The sequence below is a fragment of the Erithacus rubecula genome (assembly GCF_903797595.1).
Source record: "Erithacus rubecula genome assembly, chromosome: 17".
NCBI classification, from domain to species: Eukaryota; Metazoa; Chordata; class Aves; order Passeriformes; family Muscicapidae; genus Erithacus; species Erithacus rubecula.
Window position 1 is genome coordinate 11,494,964 of NC_136669.1, and position 20,217 is coordinate 11,515,180.

The 20,217-nt window shown below is 36.4% G+C and overlaps 1 protein-coding gene across 50 annotated transcripts in view; it reads right to left on the minus strand.

Moving 5' to 3' along the window:
* RBFOX1 (RNA binding fox-1 homolog 1) overlaps nucleotides 1–20,217 on the minus strand; it is a 1,017,140-nt gene that overhangs the window by 48,942 nt on the left and 947,981 nt on the right. For 36 of the 50 annotated variants that reach the window (XM_079320751.1, XM_079320738.1, XM_079320742.1 and 33 more), the window contains one exon: nucleotides 12,308–12,388. The exons of the other annotated variants lie outside the window; for them this stretch is intronic. In XM_079320751.1, coding sequence (XP_079176877.1) covers nucleotides 12,308–12,388 — 81 coding nt within the window. The remainder of the gene's footprint in view (nucleotides 1–12,307; nucleotides 12,389–20,217) is intronic. 50 annotated transcript variants of the gene reach the window in all.

Below are 20,217 nucleotides of genomic sequence, written 5' to 3' on the forward strand. Positions count from 1 at the left end.
AAAATCAGAAAGATGAATTTGCAGAATTCGATATTCTGGTGATAACTTTGCAAGCAACTGCATTTAAGAAGTCTTGAAGGAATTGTACTGGAAAACATTTCTTTTAAGAAAAGTCATATACATCACCTATGTGAAATCTGGATGCTGTAATTGCTTTTGCATATTCAACAAGACTGAGTGTTGACCAGTGTGAATAGAATAGTGATAGAATTATGACCTGCTGCTGGAACCATGTAACTTCTGTCCTTTCCCTTTCCAAGTATACAGCCTTGTATAAAAATTAATACAATATGCAGAGGAAAATGCAACATATAGTTTTACATAATGTTCGAGACCTGCATACTCCCTCCAGTCCTACAGCTTTTCTTTACTTTCTTTTTCTTCTCTTAACAAAAGAGGAGAAAAAAGAAGAAAACAGAAATAGCAGGGAGAGTCACTTGTCCTATGTAAGAGTTTACCAAATCCAAAACCTGTAAGACGGGCTTAGCAGTCATGGGAGATGTTAAGACAAAATAGAGATTTTTTTTTTTTATCATTTTCAAAGGATCTGCAACACAAAGAACGAGTTTGAATGAGAAGCCTGAATTAATGTAATTGTTTTGCTATGCTTGCCTTAATACAGTCACAGAGCATAAAATGTCTAAAGTAAAGCAAAGCACTAAAAAAGTGAAGATGCAATTAATGGAAAGCAGAGCACTGATGTGCAGCTCTGTCAGGAAGAGGATCAGACATGATGGAAACTAAACTTGAGAAGTGGCATTGCAAGGCCTTACATTCAAGTGAGGTTTAACAGCTGAGTGTATTCAGAATTACAACAGAATTATATCCATCCCAAAACTGATTTAGATCCCTCTGAAAATCAGAGTATCTGAAAAGACACTGTCTATTGTGAGGTAGTAATATTAGAGATTGAGATTAGAGGTAAAGTAACCAACAGGTCTTCTTACCCTGGATTTGAGTTCAGAAAAAAAACCCCATAATGCTCCTTCAGCCCAGCTGAGAAATCAGATGGGTAGGAATATGTAATAACCACAGAATTTATTTAGCTACCAACTTTTTAATATCCTCACCCCAAAATAACCAGCAGAAGTGGCAGCATTAGAACACAACTGAAGAATGGACTTCATAAAAAGAATTTTATGAAAAGGGCTGTCCCATCAGGAAGCATTAAATGCTATTAACCAGTCCCAAAAGTAATGAAGATAGTAGCCAGGAGGGGTAGAGGTTTTAATGACTTACAGTTTGTAGGTCAGCCTTCCTTAGTGCCTCAGTGCCAGGCTGCTGAAGCTCAGTCAGTGAAAATGCTATTATAATGGGGTTGAAAATGTGTTTGACTCTCAGCAGGGAAGCATCTGAGCCCACTTCTAAGCAAAAGTAGCTTAGATTCATCAAAGTAATTTGATGGCTGGAATTCTTCTGATCTGTGACTGAGAAAAGGCAGATTTCTCCAAATGCACGTTGATGATAGGAGGTGATAACATGCAGTTATGAAAAGAAAGACTCTTCTAAGGACAATATATAATCAAACATCAAGCCACAGAAAACAATTTACATTTTCATCTAATGGCCCCATCCATTCTATAGATATTAATTCAGCTATTCAAATATGAATAAGACTACAACCACAAAACTCAGTTCCTACAGTCACCCTGCAATTTTAATTTTTCAAGTTAAAAAAATAGAGTATAACTAATATGCTGTAGAAATCCTTGGCTTTGCTTAATATAATTATCCAAAATTATACAAACCATCTACTACAGCCTAAATGAAATTGTTTTAAGAACATTATACTAGTAAGATTTCTTCTTTAAATTTGTTTGTTCTATTTTTATACCTGGGGGATGCAATTTTAAAATGTATTATTGCAATGAATATTGTCTACAAAGTTTTCTCTTCTTGTACTCTGCAAACATGGAATCACTGTCAGGGTACCTTCTTCAGTGAAATTCAGTTTAGATCTCAAACATGAAATATGGCCAGCAAATTGCCACATTTAAGCAAATAAAAAGGCCTTAGGAATTAACAGAATTCATGGTAGCATGTCAGCAAAATTTAGATAACTAATGATTTTATAGAAAAGGCAAATACGAGCATAAGGAAGAAAAACTTAATCTTGTATTTCACAGATGAAATTTAATAAAATCTTAATTTTTCCCAGAAGATGTAATATAAGTATTTGTTTTACGAATTTTTTATTAAATGAACATGACAGGGAGGTGCATTTTGTAGGCACCTTATCTCAACACAGGCCTGGGAAAACAAAGACTGACGGAACAATGAAAAGCTTGAGTTCCCAAACAGAGGAATATAACCTGGCAAAAAAATACTTAAGGGTTATACACTGCATATTAAAGTTTTAAAGCTTTGGGATAGATGAAAGAGCAGCAGATGCAAAAGACAACAGGGGGCAGATTTTGTATCAAAGCCATAAAAATATACAGCCACTTTAATGGGCAATTATTCTTCACATTTGTGCTGCGGTTTGAATTTGTATGAGGGTGCCATATGCCCCAAGAAAGGTGTGCCATCAAAATGGATGAGCAGATCTACCTCTCATCACTCCTAATCTCTCCTCCTCCGCACTGACTAGCAGGTCATCTGCCAGCAAGAGTTTGCAAATGTTTTATGGTGAAGAATTTTAATGTTACGTCGTGTTGGAATCGGTTTATCGCTAATTTACTGCGGCGCAGTTTAACTGCTGGAAAGACAGGGAGACACATTTACATTATTCCCATAGTTCAGGAGGATCCCCGTTGAGGAAACACAATAAATTAAAAACAAAGAGATATAATGGGTAGCATGCTGAGAAAGGCTAAGCAGAATAATCTATATGATATTATCTGAGATTTCAGGAACAGAATCAGTTTATCCCAATGTGTGCTGTGTTTTCCCTTCACTGTAATAGTAATAAGTGTTATTAAGTGGCATTCTTTGAAAGAATTATAAACACTGTGCTAAAGAGGATTTGTGCATTTAAATACACAGACCAAAGCACACTGCAAGCAAAATGTAAGCTCTGTTAATACAGATTTTAACATGAAAAAGCATTTAAATTATATATAAATATATGTACATACACACACTTCAAATTCAGGGTAAAAAAAAATCTTCAGAAAGTTCACAGTGTTTAAAATTACAAGCTGAAAATACATTTCTTCACTTGTCACTGTGAGATGATTTTCCCTGGGATTTAGTTGTGAATTAACTGCATTCAAAGGAAATTTCCCAAATACATCAAACACAGTTACAACTGGTCACTTCTATTTCTTTCTTTCACAAGCTATTTTTTGAACCATACTTAAAATTATAGACCAATTATTTCCTTACTATTGTAAAAAAAAATACATGCCAGTATTTTACACTGTTGTTTAGGAATGAATAAATCTGTATTTTGGAGAAACCCCTACTTATAGGACATTCTCATTTGAAATGCATTAAAAAGGAAAACAAAAATCTCTAATTAATGTACAAGTCTAATCACCATTCTCCACATGGAAGAGTAATTTTTCACTGTTCATTTGCTCAGTGTAATCTCAAAACTGACATAACAGAAAAGCAATGGCCTATAAATCTGCTCTCATTTGTTTCTTTAATATTCATATTCCATTGAACTACAGCTGCTTGTTGCTGCAGTCTATTACAACATGCAAAACTGTCGATAAAAATATTATGAAAGGCAAGATGTGTTTCTTCATGGCTCTGTGTGCCATTTATTTGGAAAAAAAGAACAACAAATGACTCATGGATTGTCCCTTAGTCTGCTGCACGCTGGGCGATTAGTGATTAATTACCTTGCTGCAAATTGACATGGCACAAGGAAATTGACACAGCTCTGATTAATTAACTTTTTTATGCAAGACAGTTACTTACAAAACACTGCACACTGTAATTGAATCCCTTTACACAACACTACTGCATTAAGTTTCCTGTCAAATCCAAATTAGCACCAAATTTCACGTAAATGTGGTGAAACTTTTTATACTGATGTACATGTAAATAATTCTAGAAAGAGGATAGGCAACTACTTTTAAACACTGTTTTCAATTATTTCAGCCTCAGATATGGAAAGAATCAAATTTTTAGATTATTCCCTACCAAACTATAACCAAATGCATATAAAAAACCCCATAAACTAAATATTTCAGTAAAAGGCAACCCACTGTTTATTCCTATGTTAAATTATAGGGAGACACTTAACTGTTCAAACAAAACTTTTCATTTGGTTATCATACAATTGCTTTCAGATCTAATTATCTATTTTTCAGTGACTTCCATAAATTGACTTTGTAATTATTTCAAGTCCAGATGGAACTGTTGGTTTTGTTTCATCTCTTCTCATGTACCAATAAACAACCCACTACTGGTTTCTCTGTATATTGCTACCATGATATGCCATTAATTTATAACCTCATGATGCCCAAGCCTGCAAACTGTCTCATCTTCCTGCCCAGGCTTTTTCCACATCAGAGTGACTGGTCACTGGCACAGCAGCCACACAGAGGGGTGTAGGATCTCTATCACTGGAGATATTCACAAGCTGTTTGAGCATGGTCCTGGAAATGGAGGATGTAAAGGGATACAAAGATAATAAGATGGTTGAGAACTCTTTTTGTAAAGCTATGCAATGACACCAAGCTACACCTTTGATTAAAAAAAAAAAAAAAAAAAAAAAAAAAAAACTAGAAATGGTGGCAAAATTAACTTGTGATGTACTTTAAATCAAAATGAGAATACTGCATAACTGAAAGTACAAATAGTTGAGGTACAAAGAACAGTTGGCTTTTCACAAAGGAAACAACTAAAAAAGAAGAAAAAGCTCAGGAGATAAAAAAGCACCCAGGCCATAAGGGAAAAGAAACAGTAGAGATCAGAGAAGAGATGTTTGATCTTAAATTAAAGAACAATCTTCAAATATAGATGATCAAAGTGATCAATATCTTGTCTGGTCTTCCCAGTCATTGGACAGATAGAAGTTTCAAGCAAATAGAAGAAATCCCCTGTGTCTAACAAGGCACCATTTCCAAGACAAAGGAAAAAGGCCATGGTTGTGAAAAGCTGGATGAAGAGTAGCACTGCTATAAAGAGATGACAAAATTTAGTAATTTGAATGTTCATGAAAGTCAATTATATAGTGACAAGAAACACTGTTTAGATGACACAAGGATTCCTAAAGCTCAACAGAATTATTAAACTGTAAAAAGAGCACTGTCAGAATGCATTGGGAACAATTTAGGCAGGAAGTAATAGAGGAAAAACCCAGCTGTTAACCTAATCCAAACCATAAAGGAAGAATTGTCACAACAAAGAATTGCACCTGCAAAGTCATACTGATACTAAAAATGTCAATTCCTAAAAAGCACTTGCTACCTGTGAAATTCAAGTTGAGTTTTTCTGTACACAGAACAATTCCAAGAGCCATGATTCAATAATAACCATCACAAAATAGAGTGACACTATGGTGTGCCTTTATTTGAATCCAAATCTTAACAGGCTAAGCTGAAAATCACAAAATTAAGAGTTTGCTATGTGACAGACAGGATGATTTGAGATGTACAGTCAACACTGTGGGTCTGGTACTAAAAATGAGTGAGAGAGCAGAGAGGCTGCAGGATGCAGAGCCAGGGAAGGTGGCACCCAGGACTGTGCACCAAGGGGTCTGAGGTACAATTGCAGCACAGAACATGATGCAAGGTGATACTGAATGCAATTCTCACTATGTAAATGTGAGGTGCACAGTGAATGCAATTACTACATGTAATTCTCACTCTTTAGCTGCATTCTGAAAGGAGTAAGTCCAAACAGTCCAATACCCTGAATCACAGGTTGGTCACCAGTGCTGCACTGGCAAATTGTTTATTCCACATGACTGCTCATGTTTTAAACTGCTCCTGACCCATATTCTAATTCAAAATGGCAAGCCTGCCAAACAGCTAAATGAAGAAAAGCTACAACAATAAAATCAGAACAAATGAATCCTTGATACCATTGCAATATATGTCCATGTGGATGGAATGAGGTCAGTCATGACTGACACACAAAACTCAGAGAAGGACACCCCAAACCCCAGGAGCATCTACCCTGCAGCTGCCTGGGGTAGCAGCAAACTGCCATCATTACAGTAGAATTTTTAGATAATTATACCTGTGCAACAGATTAAACCTGACAAAAATCAAGAGAATCAAGGTTTCCAAACTGAATGCTTCCACTAATGATTTGGCTCAGAATCAACTTTTGAAAATTTCTGATTTCCCTGTGTAATTTTATTGGTATTGAAAATATCCCAGAACATAATAGAAATGTCAAAGGTCTTCCTTCAATCCATTAGTAATGCCACAGGAGAACCTGGAATGTCTTCACTGAAACAAGCAACATGAAAATAGTTCCATATGGCATTTTTTAGGTGGTTTACTAATATTCCTAAGCCAAGTAACCTATTTCTAAAGCAAGAACATAATATCAAGACAGGCTTGACTTAATTTTCATTTCTGTAGCACAATGAGTCCTCAAATACACTAAATCCTATTGATGGATGTGCTCTTTATAAATATATAAAAATAAATATAAATAATATAAATAAAATAAATATAAATAATTATATATTTATCAATATATAATTATATAAAATATATAAAATGTATATTTATTATTTTCACTATTTATTCTATAAGCAAGATCCTGAAACATTCTCTATGAATTAAAACAAAACACCCCCAGGGAAAAAAATACCTTTTTAAAACTAGGACATATGCCTGCTATATATGCTCTAAGTGCGAATATTTTTCAACAGAGAACAAAATTGCCACATCATGTAATTAATACTATGTTTTTGTGCCATAGATTTTCCTTCTGTCCATAATGACTGGAATACCAGGAATATTGGGATAATTTTGGGGCACTTCTAATGTCTGCTCTGAAGGAATGAAGTGTGTTTCCCTGATTTGCTTTAAAAAAAAAACAAAACAAAACAAAAAGCCTTAAAAATATTTCTTGTTCAAAAATATTACAGGACCAAAGGTTTCCAGGGAATTTTCCAAAAGAACTGCCTTCCCACCTTTCAGAAACATCTCATCTTTGCCTTGTTGTTTCCTGGCCCTCATAAGCTAAAATCCCAGGGCAACATAGTTTATTGTTTTAATATCTGTCTGACGCAAAGCAGAAGGATTCTCTGGTGAGTGCTTATCTGTCATATGTACTTCTCTGAAAGGAGTATCAAGATAAATAAGATGTTCCAGGGCATATCATGGGATTATGAGCTTGGCACTGACTGAATTCTGTTTAAAAATAGTTTAAAGAATAATTAAAAAATCTACAGTGATATTTTGAGGATGTGAGCTTGAAGAGCACTGGGTTTTAAATATTTTAATTATAAGGGGCTCATGCTATTTTAGTATGAATAGAAAAGGAACACTCAAGTCCATAAATGGGACAAACAAGATGAGAAGAAATAATATTCATAATTTAAACAGTTAAAATAATAAAATTCTAATGGTACAATGGACTGTGAACTTACTTAGTATTAATTAAACTCAATGTAATGGCATTTTCTATATTGGAATGAATAACCAGTGATCTGGAAATTCATTTAGACCATTAGGTTAATTACAGAAACCGATGGAAATTTTATCAGACAATTACAATTAAAGAACACGAACAATGTGGGACAGATTTATAAGCATTTGTACCACCTCAATCATTTTTGCTGACTTCCACCACCACTTCTTCCAAAACTGTAATCAATATATCAATTAAAAAATGGGCCATCAACTTCATTTGCCCTTGAGTATGATAAAATAAAATGAATTAATATCGGATTTTGCATTTTCATATTTTTCTTCTTTTAATTCTATCACTTGATTGCAGCATGAAAGATTTATTTAGGAGCAGATAAGCAAGCTTACTGAAGATGAAACAACTCTAACATTTAGGAAATCTAAGCCAAAATTGACTGCAGTTTAAATGTACTCATTGAAGTCAAGGCAAAATTCTCTTTTATGGGCATGCTGAACATTTGGGAAATAGAGGTGTTCATCTGCACAGCATTCTGAACAAAGGCATGGAGAAACTTAAAATATTTTATCATACGTGTGAGCTACCCATGTAGCTAACAGTGAACTATCCCTTCAATGTGTGCTCAGAAAAATCCACTAATAGCTACACACTCAGTAATTCAAGTATCTTAATGCTTACTTGGAGCTAAAATAAAGCCTAGAAGTTTCACAGATCAAAGTGCTGAAGTAATGAGTAAAAAATATTTAGCTGCCTTTGAAATTCCCTTTAAATTTTAAATTCCATCTCTCTCCCATTGCCCTCCATGGGCCTGGGCATAACTGGGCATTCCTGAGGGATGGGATGCACTGATTCCTGACCACATCAGCAAGGGCTGAGCACAGGGATTTCCACTGGAATTGCATCTTCTCTTCCATACCCTGCCACCAAGGACAGGACATTACCAGGGACAGAGCCAGCACATGCTGGGAAGACAAGGGACAGCAAACATGACTTGCAACAAGAGAGGCTTCCACTGCCAGGATCTTCAGCCTCTGGAACAGATGACCCCATAAAATTGTGCCACTCCATCCTTAGAGGTGCTCTGGTGCAACCTGGTCCTTCCAGCCTGAATTATTTTACAATTCTACAATTTCATATCTTCCTTCTTCCCCATGCTTTAGTCTCATGAGCTTCTACTTCATTCACATTTTCAGGCACTTCTATATTATGGAAAAATGGGGGGAAATAGGCACAAAACAGTTTTTAAAGTTCTTGCATAAATTCAGATTTGGGGTTTTTTTTTTTTCCTTTTTGAACCATACATACCCAGCTGTGTTACTGTCTTTGGCAGAACAGTGATACAGACATTCAGGGACAGAATTTTTTCTCTTCTTTTCAATCTTCCTTTTGTCCTGAAGGGTCTTAGTATTCTCATGGATCCTACTAATTTGTGGCTTCAATTTGGAAAAGTTCCAAACCTATTCTTGACTCTTTTCTTATTTACCAGTAGATACAAATTTCTTCAGGATTTTAAAATTCCTTGTGGAAGCAGCTATTCTAAAGAAGTGAGGGTAAAAATAGACTTCAGTTACATGCAGCAAAACTGTTTCATTTACTTTCAGTGAGATATCCTGGGCCTTGAGGAAGATTCCAGTGAGGGCTGACTCACTGGGATTTGGTGAACTCCAATCATTCCTGGCTGGATATAAATCCTTTCAATACTTGTCTGCATCCTGCATTATGACAATGATGAAGGATTTAACTGAAATCTGTTGTACCAGTTCTGCCTTGAGATGCCAAACCTGAAATCTATGGTATGAGTTCTGCCCTGGAGATGCCAGTCTGTGGGAATCTACAGCAGCCAAGGATTCCTGCCTGGATTTCCTGACTGTGGTTGTCACAGGACCTGTCCCACCCAGGGATGGGAACACATTGGCACGCTGAAATTCTGCTTTCTACATTAAAAATTCTCTGTTCCAACAATAGATGTGCAAATGAAAAACAGATCCAGGTCCCATCTTCTCCTTCAGCATAAGAGAACAGATGAGGCATGAGAGACTATTGCTGCTGATTTGTTCCACTGCTTGCAGAAGAAACAGCTCATTTCTTTCTGTATTATGCAAAGGGCCAGAAGTGATGGAAGGAAGCAGAGTCATGTTTCCATCTCCTGACATATTCAGAGGTGTAACTAATCATTGTGCTGCAAAATGTATAGTGTGATACATGAAATATATCCTGGAGAAATAAAATATCAGAAGGGAAAGAGAAGCTCCAAGAATTGCAGTCTGCTTTCTGGAGAGCCAGTGGGTAAAATGCTCAGAGTCACCAGAGACTACCAGTGGCCAGTGCAATTAAAAACCAAGTTCAGTGAGAAACCAAGCTAGCCAAATTAAGAAGTATACATCTTGCAACCATATTCCAAGTCCTTCATGCCTTGTAACTCAGGAGCAAAAGATGAACAATCAAGTTAGACAACACTTTGAAAAATGGGGACTGTACTCTCCTAAATAATCTGAAAACTCCTAAATGCCATTAACACTCCGTGAACTCAGGTATATCAGATGGCTTTAGGAAAATCTCAGCAGACTCTTTCCCTTCCGTTAACACAGTCAAAAATTGAAAACCTCTTAATTCTCACAATGTAAGCTGTTGTAAAATATCTCACAGTTACAATATCAGCAGTAACAGAATAAACAATTAACAAATTATTCAAAAAGGAAGGCTGCAATATTGTTGTCTACATGGAATGATAATAGTACAAGTATTCATCTCCAAGACATTAATGTTGACTTATCAGTTATAATTTCAATATTACAAATGTGCACAAAAATGGGATATAGAAGATCTTTACACTAATAAAAGAAATGAGGCAAAAGTCAACCTTCATTTCTATTCCCTTCTAGTGGAATTTCCTATAGAAATGAAGCTATTTTACATCTTTATTGAAAGTTTTGTAATAAGAAATAAAAAAACTAATTACAATATTTAGTAATTGCAGTAATTTTGTGTTATTAGGAGTTGTGACCCTGTAGGGGAAACTACATTTTGGCAAGAGGAAATTCTGTACATAATAAAGGAAAAATCATGGCTTTCCCACACACAGATTCAACAAAAGTGTAATAATTTCTACTGCAAGGGCTACCAGCAATGCCTGTTATGAAACTGTGTATTACACATTGCCCAGTGGGAGACAGATAGGCAAAGCTTGTTTATTTATGTATTTGGCATAATTGAAAACAAACAGGTGTTTGTTAGGATATCATTATTCAAGGAGCACCACTGCAAAATAAGATTTTTCAACAGGACTGACTCAGGAGACATAATGGAAACAGTGAACTCCAGAGCTCAGCTTGCTCACAGTGTCTCTGGGGAATCAATATTAGTGGAAATATCATCTGATGGAAACAGCAATCCCAGAAATAAAATTCCTGGGATACAAATCAGTGAGACAATAGAAGCAACAGGGTAAACTTATAAAAACCTTTCAAAGAAAAAATTTCAGAAAATTGTAACAAACACTGCCCCCTCTTCTCTAAAAGAAGCTCCCTAATAGTGGGATGAGTGAAATGTTTGGGTCATTTTCTAAGACAACAAGTGTCAGTCAAAAGGGAGGCATGCACTAAAAATGTCCAAAAGGGAGCATTAATTTAAGTAGTTCATATCTCTGTCTTACTTCAATGAGAAAAAAAAAAACAAAAAAACCACTGTTAGGGAAAGGTGACATATTAGAAAACATTCTTGGAGCACCTGGAAGCAAATGCAGACTTAACTGACAATTTAATTCACAATTTAGAACACTTGATGTATTTGGTTACTTCACTATGTATTGTAGACTCCTCATTTAAAGGGGATCCCATATGAATCCTGGAAAAGCAGCAGCTCTAGGGATGCCATTGATAATGCTTGCCAAAAGAGAATTACATGACTGTAGAGATGATCACTATGGAACACTTTTGTCCTAATTCCTGATTTTAATTTGAAAAATAATTATTTTAGCAGTCTAGATAAGCTCTATGAGAGTAGAAGTGCATTCTGGATTGAATACAATCTTCATAAAGAGCATATATCTGATAATGCTGTTAAATCAAACCATGTATTTTCTTTACAGAGGACTCCAATGAACACAGAGCTGTTACTGCTCCTGCATTCAGCTCCAGGTTTCTCATCCCACTAGAGGCCAGAATGAGAGTCAGAGGTACCACCAATCCAATCTAAAACACTCTCAGAGGAGATTTCTGCTCAGAATTTCAGAGGGCACATCTCTACTCTGAAGTTCTGTATGGAAAAATGGCTGATGGCAGCATCCATCATGTCAGATTCTCTGCTCTTTTTATTAGAGCAGCTTTTTATGGCTCAAAATATCCACTTCCATACAGACTGTTCCTTTGGTAAAAGACTTCATATCTAATTGCTGCCTGACCCAATCAAATGGTAGCATGGTAACAGACATTTTGTGTATTAAATCACAGTTGTGAACAGGACAGAAGAAACACAACATCTTCTACATGAAATGCAGAGCACACAACAGTACTGGATTCCAAAAACTGTCACTGTTACTGTAGAACTTTTGACCATTTCTGTACAGCATTGTAATACAGGCAATTTTTTTTTAATTTTTAAAATAAAATATACTTTGATAATAAAGATTCAACTAAAAACACTGAATTATCTGTTGACATTACTTACATATGTTTATAAACACCACATTTACCTTAACAAGAGCTGTTGGGAAAGTTGACATTTTTAGGGGGCTTAATTGACATTAATGTGCTTTTGTCACAAAAAACAGAACAAGAAACGAGCCATAACACTAGCTTACTTGTGGATGTGTATACTAGTGAACTGGGGGCACTGTACACGGGAGATCCCTCCTGGTTTGCCTGGCACAGCAGCACCCTGCCTACAAGAAAGAGAGAGAGAGTGGTATCTGCTTTTGGTGCTTCAACTAAACCTCAGTTTTCATCTCAAAACAGAAATCAAGTCACAACCAGAGCAGAGAGTTTAGCCAGGGGCACTTTTTGTCCTTTGACTCCAAAGCAGAAAGAGCCCAAATCAGCACAGTTTGACATTGGCAAAAGCAGAACACAGACATGCCCCCAAAACCAACACTTTTGCAATGCTCATTTTGAACAAATGACACAAGTTTAAGGTTATTTCCTTTTTTTTCTTTTAAATGAACTTAAATAAAACATGTCAAGTTTTCTTAAAAATGTATTTTTAGCAGTCTTAGCTGAATACAGATTGAACATTGATCAGAGGTTGAAATAACTGTACTTTCAAACTAGGAAAGAAAATTCTTCACTTCTGGAATAGAGTCCACCAGGAAAAGTGGGTTATGAGACATCTGGTTTTGCAGATATATGTGCATATATCTGTATAAACACACAGAGGATTTTATACACACATACACTGACATGCCTCAAGCTGTCAGGATTTGTGAATCACACAATTCAAACCCATCAAATCTTTATGGAGATTTGTGAAACTTTAGATGTTGTGCATTGATATGCAATGGAACTGCACTGAGTTGAGTCCAATGGGTTTGGAAGGACAGGATTAAGTGCAAATGGCACATTTTCCACAGTATTACAGAAGCAATTCTCAACTTGCATTCAACACTCCAGAGTTCTCCCAAAATACATTTTTTTAAACGTCTGCCATTAACCAGTTCTTTGTTGCTTGCAGCTGTCACTTGAAAGAGAAATAGTGGAAATACTGAAGAGTATTAAAATAATTCTTGTAATTTATGCAATTTAACTAAGACTGTGACTACTGGAAATCTCATTAATTGCTATGCTTCTAACTTTCACAGAAAAGAGCACTGAAATAAAACTTTTCCAGAAAATAGCACCCTTAACTAACAGCATTTAGAGAGGCCTGTTTTTTCCAGCCATCCACAAGTAACATAAAAAATAAAACAAAAGACAAGCTCGTTTTCCCCCTTACTTTAAGACAACACATCATTGATTGTATTGATATCTCCCTCAGCCTTCAGCCCTTGTGTGGAAACTGGCAAATGAACCTGAAGCTATTGAGATCCTCATTACAGGCAGGATTTTCAGGTTAAATATAAAATAAATAAACACACAAACAAACCCTAAGCAAACACTTGTTTGACCCCAGGAATGGGTACGTTGGAATATGGATGAATTTAACACCACAGATGCTTCAAAACCTGAGCTACTGCAGAAGCCTGCAAATGAAAGTGAGCTGGAGACCAGAGGCATTCATCCAGCTGAGAGGAGCACGTTAGCAAAATCAGTCATTTTCATTAGGTTTTAAGAATAATATAACTATAATTACTTCAAGTATGTCTAGAAAACAGAGCAAAAGATTTTTAGAAGTCAGATTACAGTTTATTTACATTATTCACCATAAATTCTAGATAGCACTTGGCTTCCTCCGTGCTCTGTAGGTATTTTCCTTCTCTTTATATCTAAGATTCTTATATGTTTTCTGATTTCATCTCATACAAATCTAATTTTTCCTACTCTAGTCGTCTAATTTCCAATTAAAGTACTTCAAAACAGATGCTTTTTTCATCTCTGCTACTAGAGTGTATTTAATATCTTGCACAGAGCCTTCTAATTATATTTTGACAATCTGCCTTTGAATTTGTACATAATATTAATACTGATAACTAAAACATCATTATTATTAGATTTTGTTAGGAAAAAAAATATGTAACTTTTTAATCTACTTCAGTAAGAAAAGATTATTTCTTCTGCATCTAATTTTGGTATTAGAAGTATTTAAATTGCAATTCATACAACTGAGGGAAGACTGAATTATTTACAGTAAGATCACGGATAAACTTCAGAACACAGAAACAATCTATACATTCCCCATTGGGAAAAAAACATAAAAAACCTAAAGTATTTTTTTTTTTTGTCCTTCAGAACACTAAATTCTAGTGTGATGGAATAAAGGATTTGGCTTTTTTGGTTTTTTTTTTAGAAAAGAGGATTTGGATATAAAGTTTTGAGGGAGCAGAGGCAGAGGGGACACTGAGGGACCAACCTGGGGCATGGCAGAGACCCAGGCTCACCCCTGGAATCCTGCCTGGCAGCACAGACAAAACCAGACACCCCAAGATCAAAGAATATTCCCACTCATCCTTCTCTTCCTGCACTGTTTTCTCCTCCAGCCCATGATTAAGAATGTACTGTTTGATGAGGTCCTTTGCTGAAGCACCACAGTTATTTTGAGAAATAATTACTCTAAAAGTATCCAGGACTGCGAAAAAAGTGATGTGCAGTCATTAATATTTTTAGAATACTTAAAATTCAGTTCCCAGTGGTTTCAAGATCTCTGACTAAACTCATTTCCCCTCATTTTTTTCATACTTTAAAAAATAAGATTTTTGTGTACAGTTATTTGCATGATGCAGATAAACTAATCTACAGAAATACCAACATACTTGTGGTGCTGCACAGGGTACTCACTGCCTCATGTAGAACATAGCTAAAAAGTCACTGTAATTCTCAAATCAAGGATCAACCAAGGATCAACATGTGGACTCACCCACTCAATTATAAAGGATTTTTAAACACCTTCTGTTAAAAATATCTTTTAGCAGGCAGCTTAGAAGCAAACATCTGTATTAGCTGAAAAGAATTTACACAGTTAGCTGGAATGCCTGATGGTATTGTTTGAGAAAGTATGAATTGAAATAACATTTTCTGCAGGAAAAAAAAAAAACAAAAACAAAAACAAACTATTAGCTAATATCATGCTGTTGATGCAAAATTAACAGTGGTGCATCATGGGCCCAGCTCTCTCCTGTCACAGGAAGCAGATGAAACTTCCAGAAAGGTTTCCAGAAAGGTTTGAAGTTTATATACCATGACAGAGAACCTTAGCCTACAGTGCAGCACCTCACTGTACACACAGCATGAGTACCTTGGCTCACAAAACAAAATTTCCAATTTACAGTGCTGGTATTTATTCTCCAAAAACTTTGGTGGGCATTAGAAAAAAAGAAGAGGACAGATGTTATTGGGGGTGAGCTCTGGGACACAACGAAGTGAGACACAGAGGAAAAAATGTTCCTCTGACTCCAGGAATCCTAAGGAAGCAGAGCTTCCCAAAAAGCCCTGAGAAGAACTGGGAGCACAGTGGTGCTGAGCTCTCACAGCACCCAGCTGCTGCCTTCACAAAAGGGTAAATACAGGAGAATTTTCAGGGGCAGGAATTAAACTCAATATCCAGGGCTGGGCTGCACCAGGGTTTGGTGCATGGGTGGCTAAAATGAGTGTTTGCAATACAGGAACTAAGTAATTTACTGTACACAAGGAGATTTAGTGATGATTCCATTACTTTAATCCATTGTACTCTCAGCTTTCCAGGTAAATCAGCTGCTCTTTACACATATTTTTCCTATTGTTTTCCAAAAGGAGCTTCTTGCTGCCTCTCACAACTAAGTACCAGTTCATCCATTCTTTAATACTATTTACAAAGAAATACAAATAAAGGCCAGGAAAAAGTGATTAAAAATGAAGCTGTTTGAGTCTCATTATGCCTACATTAATACCAACTGTTATTTTAAGAGCCTAATCTAAATTTAAATCTAAACAAACCCCCTATTTTTTATTGAATCCAGTGATTGTTTTTTCATTATTTTTTCTCCCAGTCCACCTGGATGGCAGACAGTTCTCCCTGAGTTAGTTCTGATCACTCTTTTCCTTTGTGCCTTTTGCAACAGCTATTATTCCTAAACACTTTGGTGTTCAATGCATGAAGAAAACTGTAAAGCTGCATCTCTCATGAACAGATCAGGAGATTTGCAAGTGTATCAAGGATCATCATAAGCAACCCATGCCCACTCTTGGTTTGCTGTTCTAAAAGTGTAATTTAATATTGGCATTTTCAGACAGAAATAGCACTATTTTTATTCTGGGCTGAAATATTGTTCTGAGATGGATTATTTCAAAATGTCTCACAGAAATACACCTAATAAAAGGCTCCTGTTGTGCAGTAATAGTGTGTGTTAGCTTCTATTGTCCCTTCTGACTAGGGAATTTCAAGAGAGCCTCTACAGCCTCTCTCTTGAATACATAATAGTAGTTAAGTGCTCTCTTAGCCCTTCAGTATCAATAGTCAAGCTACACAGACTTAGCATGCTTTTAAATATGCTGCTAATTCAAAAAGAAGTGCTCTTTGAGGGCCCTCAGTTATCTGGGATCTCTATAAATTGAATAATACCCTTCAGATTTTAACACAACCACTCATGGCTGGTTGTGTTGATACACTGGATTGTTTCATCCATTATTAACAAGGAATAAAGTAGCACAACCCCAAACCACACGCCTCCTTTCTTCCAATATGCTAAAAATACAAACAAAAACGTGTGTTTAATCCCACCAAAGTTTATATTTAGTTTCACTTAAACCAGAGGGTAGGAGGAGAATCTAAAGCAGTTGATGTCTAAAGGTGATTTTCCCAAGTCCAAACCCATTCCTGTATTGCCTTCTGACAGCAGACCTGAAATGCATTCAATTATTGAACAGCCAGGGTGTGCTTGCTGCTGGTAATGAGAACCTGTGCTCTATACATACATTTATGTAGTAAGTCCCTGACTCACATATAACCTGATACACCTTGTTTAAAATAGAGGGAAGACAAAAAAAAAAAAAAAAAAAAAAAAAAAGGAGTGAAAGTTTGTGTCTCTAAGACATTTCCTGGGACCTCTCTATACAAAACTTCTATTTAAGAGGTTAATTTTCCTTTCCATCACTTTTCCAAGCATAGTGGACATCCCCACACAGCCAATGAACTGAGGCACTGATTCAGGGAACAGCAATGAATGTTAGAGCAAACACCATTTGTAAGCCACCCTTCCAATGATCTTTGCTGGCCATATCATCCATTTCCCAGCTGTTGGGAACCAGACACCCCTCTCCCCAGTTATTCCTGTGCAGTATCCAGGATGCTGTCACAAATGGGGATTGGATGGGGTCAGAATTGTGCAAATCAGAGAAGAAATAAAACTTGCAGCTCTGGTATGAGATAATCCCCCCTAATTCTCCTTCTCCCCACTCTTGCCTCTGTAGAACACAGAATTCATCCCACAGTAACACAGATCTCTCCTTCTCCTGCCTGTTTAAAAGCACACTGTGTGACTCACTTGCTTCTAATTCAATTAACAAGCCACCCCTCCCATAGACTGGCTGCACTGCAGGGACAATTCATGTAAAGTTTCCATTCAAAAAGTAAAGCAATTGCAGAAAACTATCCTTTCCAAATTATTTGAAAATAACTAATCAGCCACAAGCATTCCTTGACTGGTAACTAAACTGAAACTAAACTGCACAAACTGGTGCTTGTACCAAAATCTGGACCATGCTTAGGTTCATGTGTGCTCCTTAGTGAACTTTATCATTGGCATCCAAGTGCAAATCCACATACTGTAACCAGAAAAGTCTAAAAACTGGACATGCATTATGTAGGCATGAAGAAAAAGGAGTGGTACCATCAGGATTCCCTGAAAAATATGTTTACTGTAAAGTGCCTCTCTAGAACCTCAGGTGCACATGAACTCTGACATTCAGCGCCACTATTTTATATTGGGACATGCATCCCACTGAAGTGGTTCAGGATCTTTCAAAAATCAAGTCTTTATTCCTAATCTTTCTAGGTCCTCTAGCAGACAGCAGGTAAATGATGGCTACTTTTGGTTCACTTTTAACTGAGAAAAAATATGAGAGAAATTTTGAAGTATAAACTTCTGAAGTAAACTCTGAGCTGGAATTATGCTCTTCTTGAAAGAAGGTACTTGACAATACACCAAATGCACTCATGTTCTGCTGATAACTAAAATGGGTTACATTCATAGTCTGCCTGTTGAATAAAGATTGCAACAGGAAAAGAATCACAGAATAGATGAAACTGGAGCCTTTCTGCCCAAACACAAACACTACAGTTTCAACATGGCCCTGCAGGGATTACAAGTGGATGTGTTTATGCTTTATCCTCTCATATTGTGTCAAGACACTATTTTCTGTGTAAATTACCTATTTCAGTAAATCTATAAGACAGAGATGCAAATCTAATGCAATTAGATGCAGAGATGCAAATTACTAATCCCTCAGTTCTCTTTGCTTACACCAGCAAATGCTGGTTCTGACTTATAAATAAAACTCTATTCTGAATGACAAGCTGAGAATATAAAAGACCAAAAATTGAATCATCATGCATAATCCTGGCTTTAACTAGTCTATTTCTTCCCTAGCCCAGACAGGTTCCAGAATTTCAGGAGCATAAAAAAACATTACAAAAATGGTAATGCAATGTTTCCAAAGTTTCCAAAGCACTCACTTTTACTAGAAGCAATTCTATGCTTGGAGATTTCCAAAGAAAATCTGAGAGCACCAAACCAACAGAGCTTGTAAAGCACAGGCCCCTCTCAGCTACCTCCATAACAAACAAATGAATGAAAACTGTATTTTAAAAGTTGCTCTCAATAAGTATTATGAAATGCAATTACAGTGCATACTGGGGATCCTGTCATCCAGTGCCCAAAATGGGAAAAAAAATGCATAAGAAGGAGGATAAAACATTAGCAATATGTTTGGAACACAATTAACCATAATCTTAAACTGCTTTAGCATTAATTTACAGATGTAATCAAGGTTTAACACAGAGCAGAGTTGTTTTCCATTCCACTTAACTCTATTAACTTTACATTTCACATATTACTTTATTACTTTACATTTCAGAATGGTTTGTCTGCCTGACTGTCCATCCTAACACATGGATCTTCCTAACTTGGTTATTCTTCTAATCACAGGAATTTATTCCTCCACATAACTGCTACCAACTTATCTAGCATTGCAAATATCCCACGCAGTTCTGAACAAACAAACCTTTTAGTGATGACCTTGTAGCTTGTCTTAAATTTTCCTCTGAGAGATCCTTAAGCCAGTGCTTTTTACATCTATTCCTGGCTGGTACTTGGATTAAAGCCCCAGTTTTATTCTAAAAATGCACCTTGCAGCCCTAGCTCAGGCCCAGGCAGTGCCCACCCAGGCTCACCCCTGTTGCCCAAGCACTTGGTAAAAAGGAGCAGCAGCTCTAAAACAGCTGGATTTATATCCAGCCTCAAAACCTACACCATACACAGCCTGGAGAGGCTCTAACCTTATTTATTTAATTCATTTTAGTTCTCTCACTAACCTGAAAGCCATAAAACACCTTTTCACTGAGCACCAGAGTGATGTAAGAGAAGTCCAAAGATAATTTTCCTTTAAAGATTTTTTTTTTTTTGTGAGTAAGGAACAGTACTTAACTTTTTTAGCCCTATAAAATTTGGTCCATTATATCCACAATAAAAACATCTGAACAAACACAAGAACTTGGAAACAACACAGTGACAAAGAAAGGACAGTGCAGCTCCTTATGGCTCAGAAGGCTTTCTTTTGGGTTATTTAATAAGATGTAAAAAAACAAGGAAACCTCCTATCTGAACTCAGGAGAAACATGGAAACATGGTCAGCAGATCAAGACCTACATCTCAGCAAGATTTTACCATAGAGCAAAGAGATGCAACCCACCCCCAAACACATCCTTTCCCCTATTTTGAAAGAACTACACCTCTCAGCAAATACAGATTTCCTGTTTCTACTGATTCTGTTTGTGCACAAACCCATCCTAATCCAGTATCAAATGGTTCCACATAATAGACTGGGGTCAAAAGTCACAAAATTTTACATTGAAAAAGCAAAAACTCCC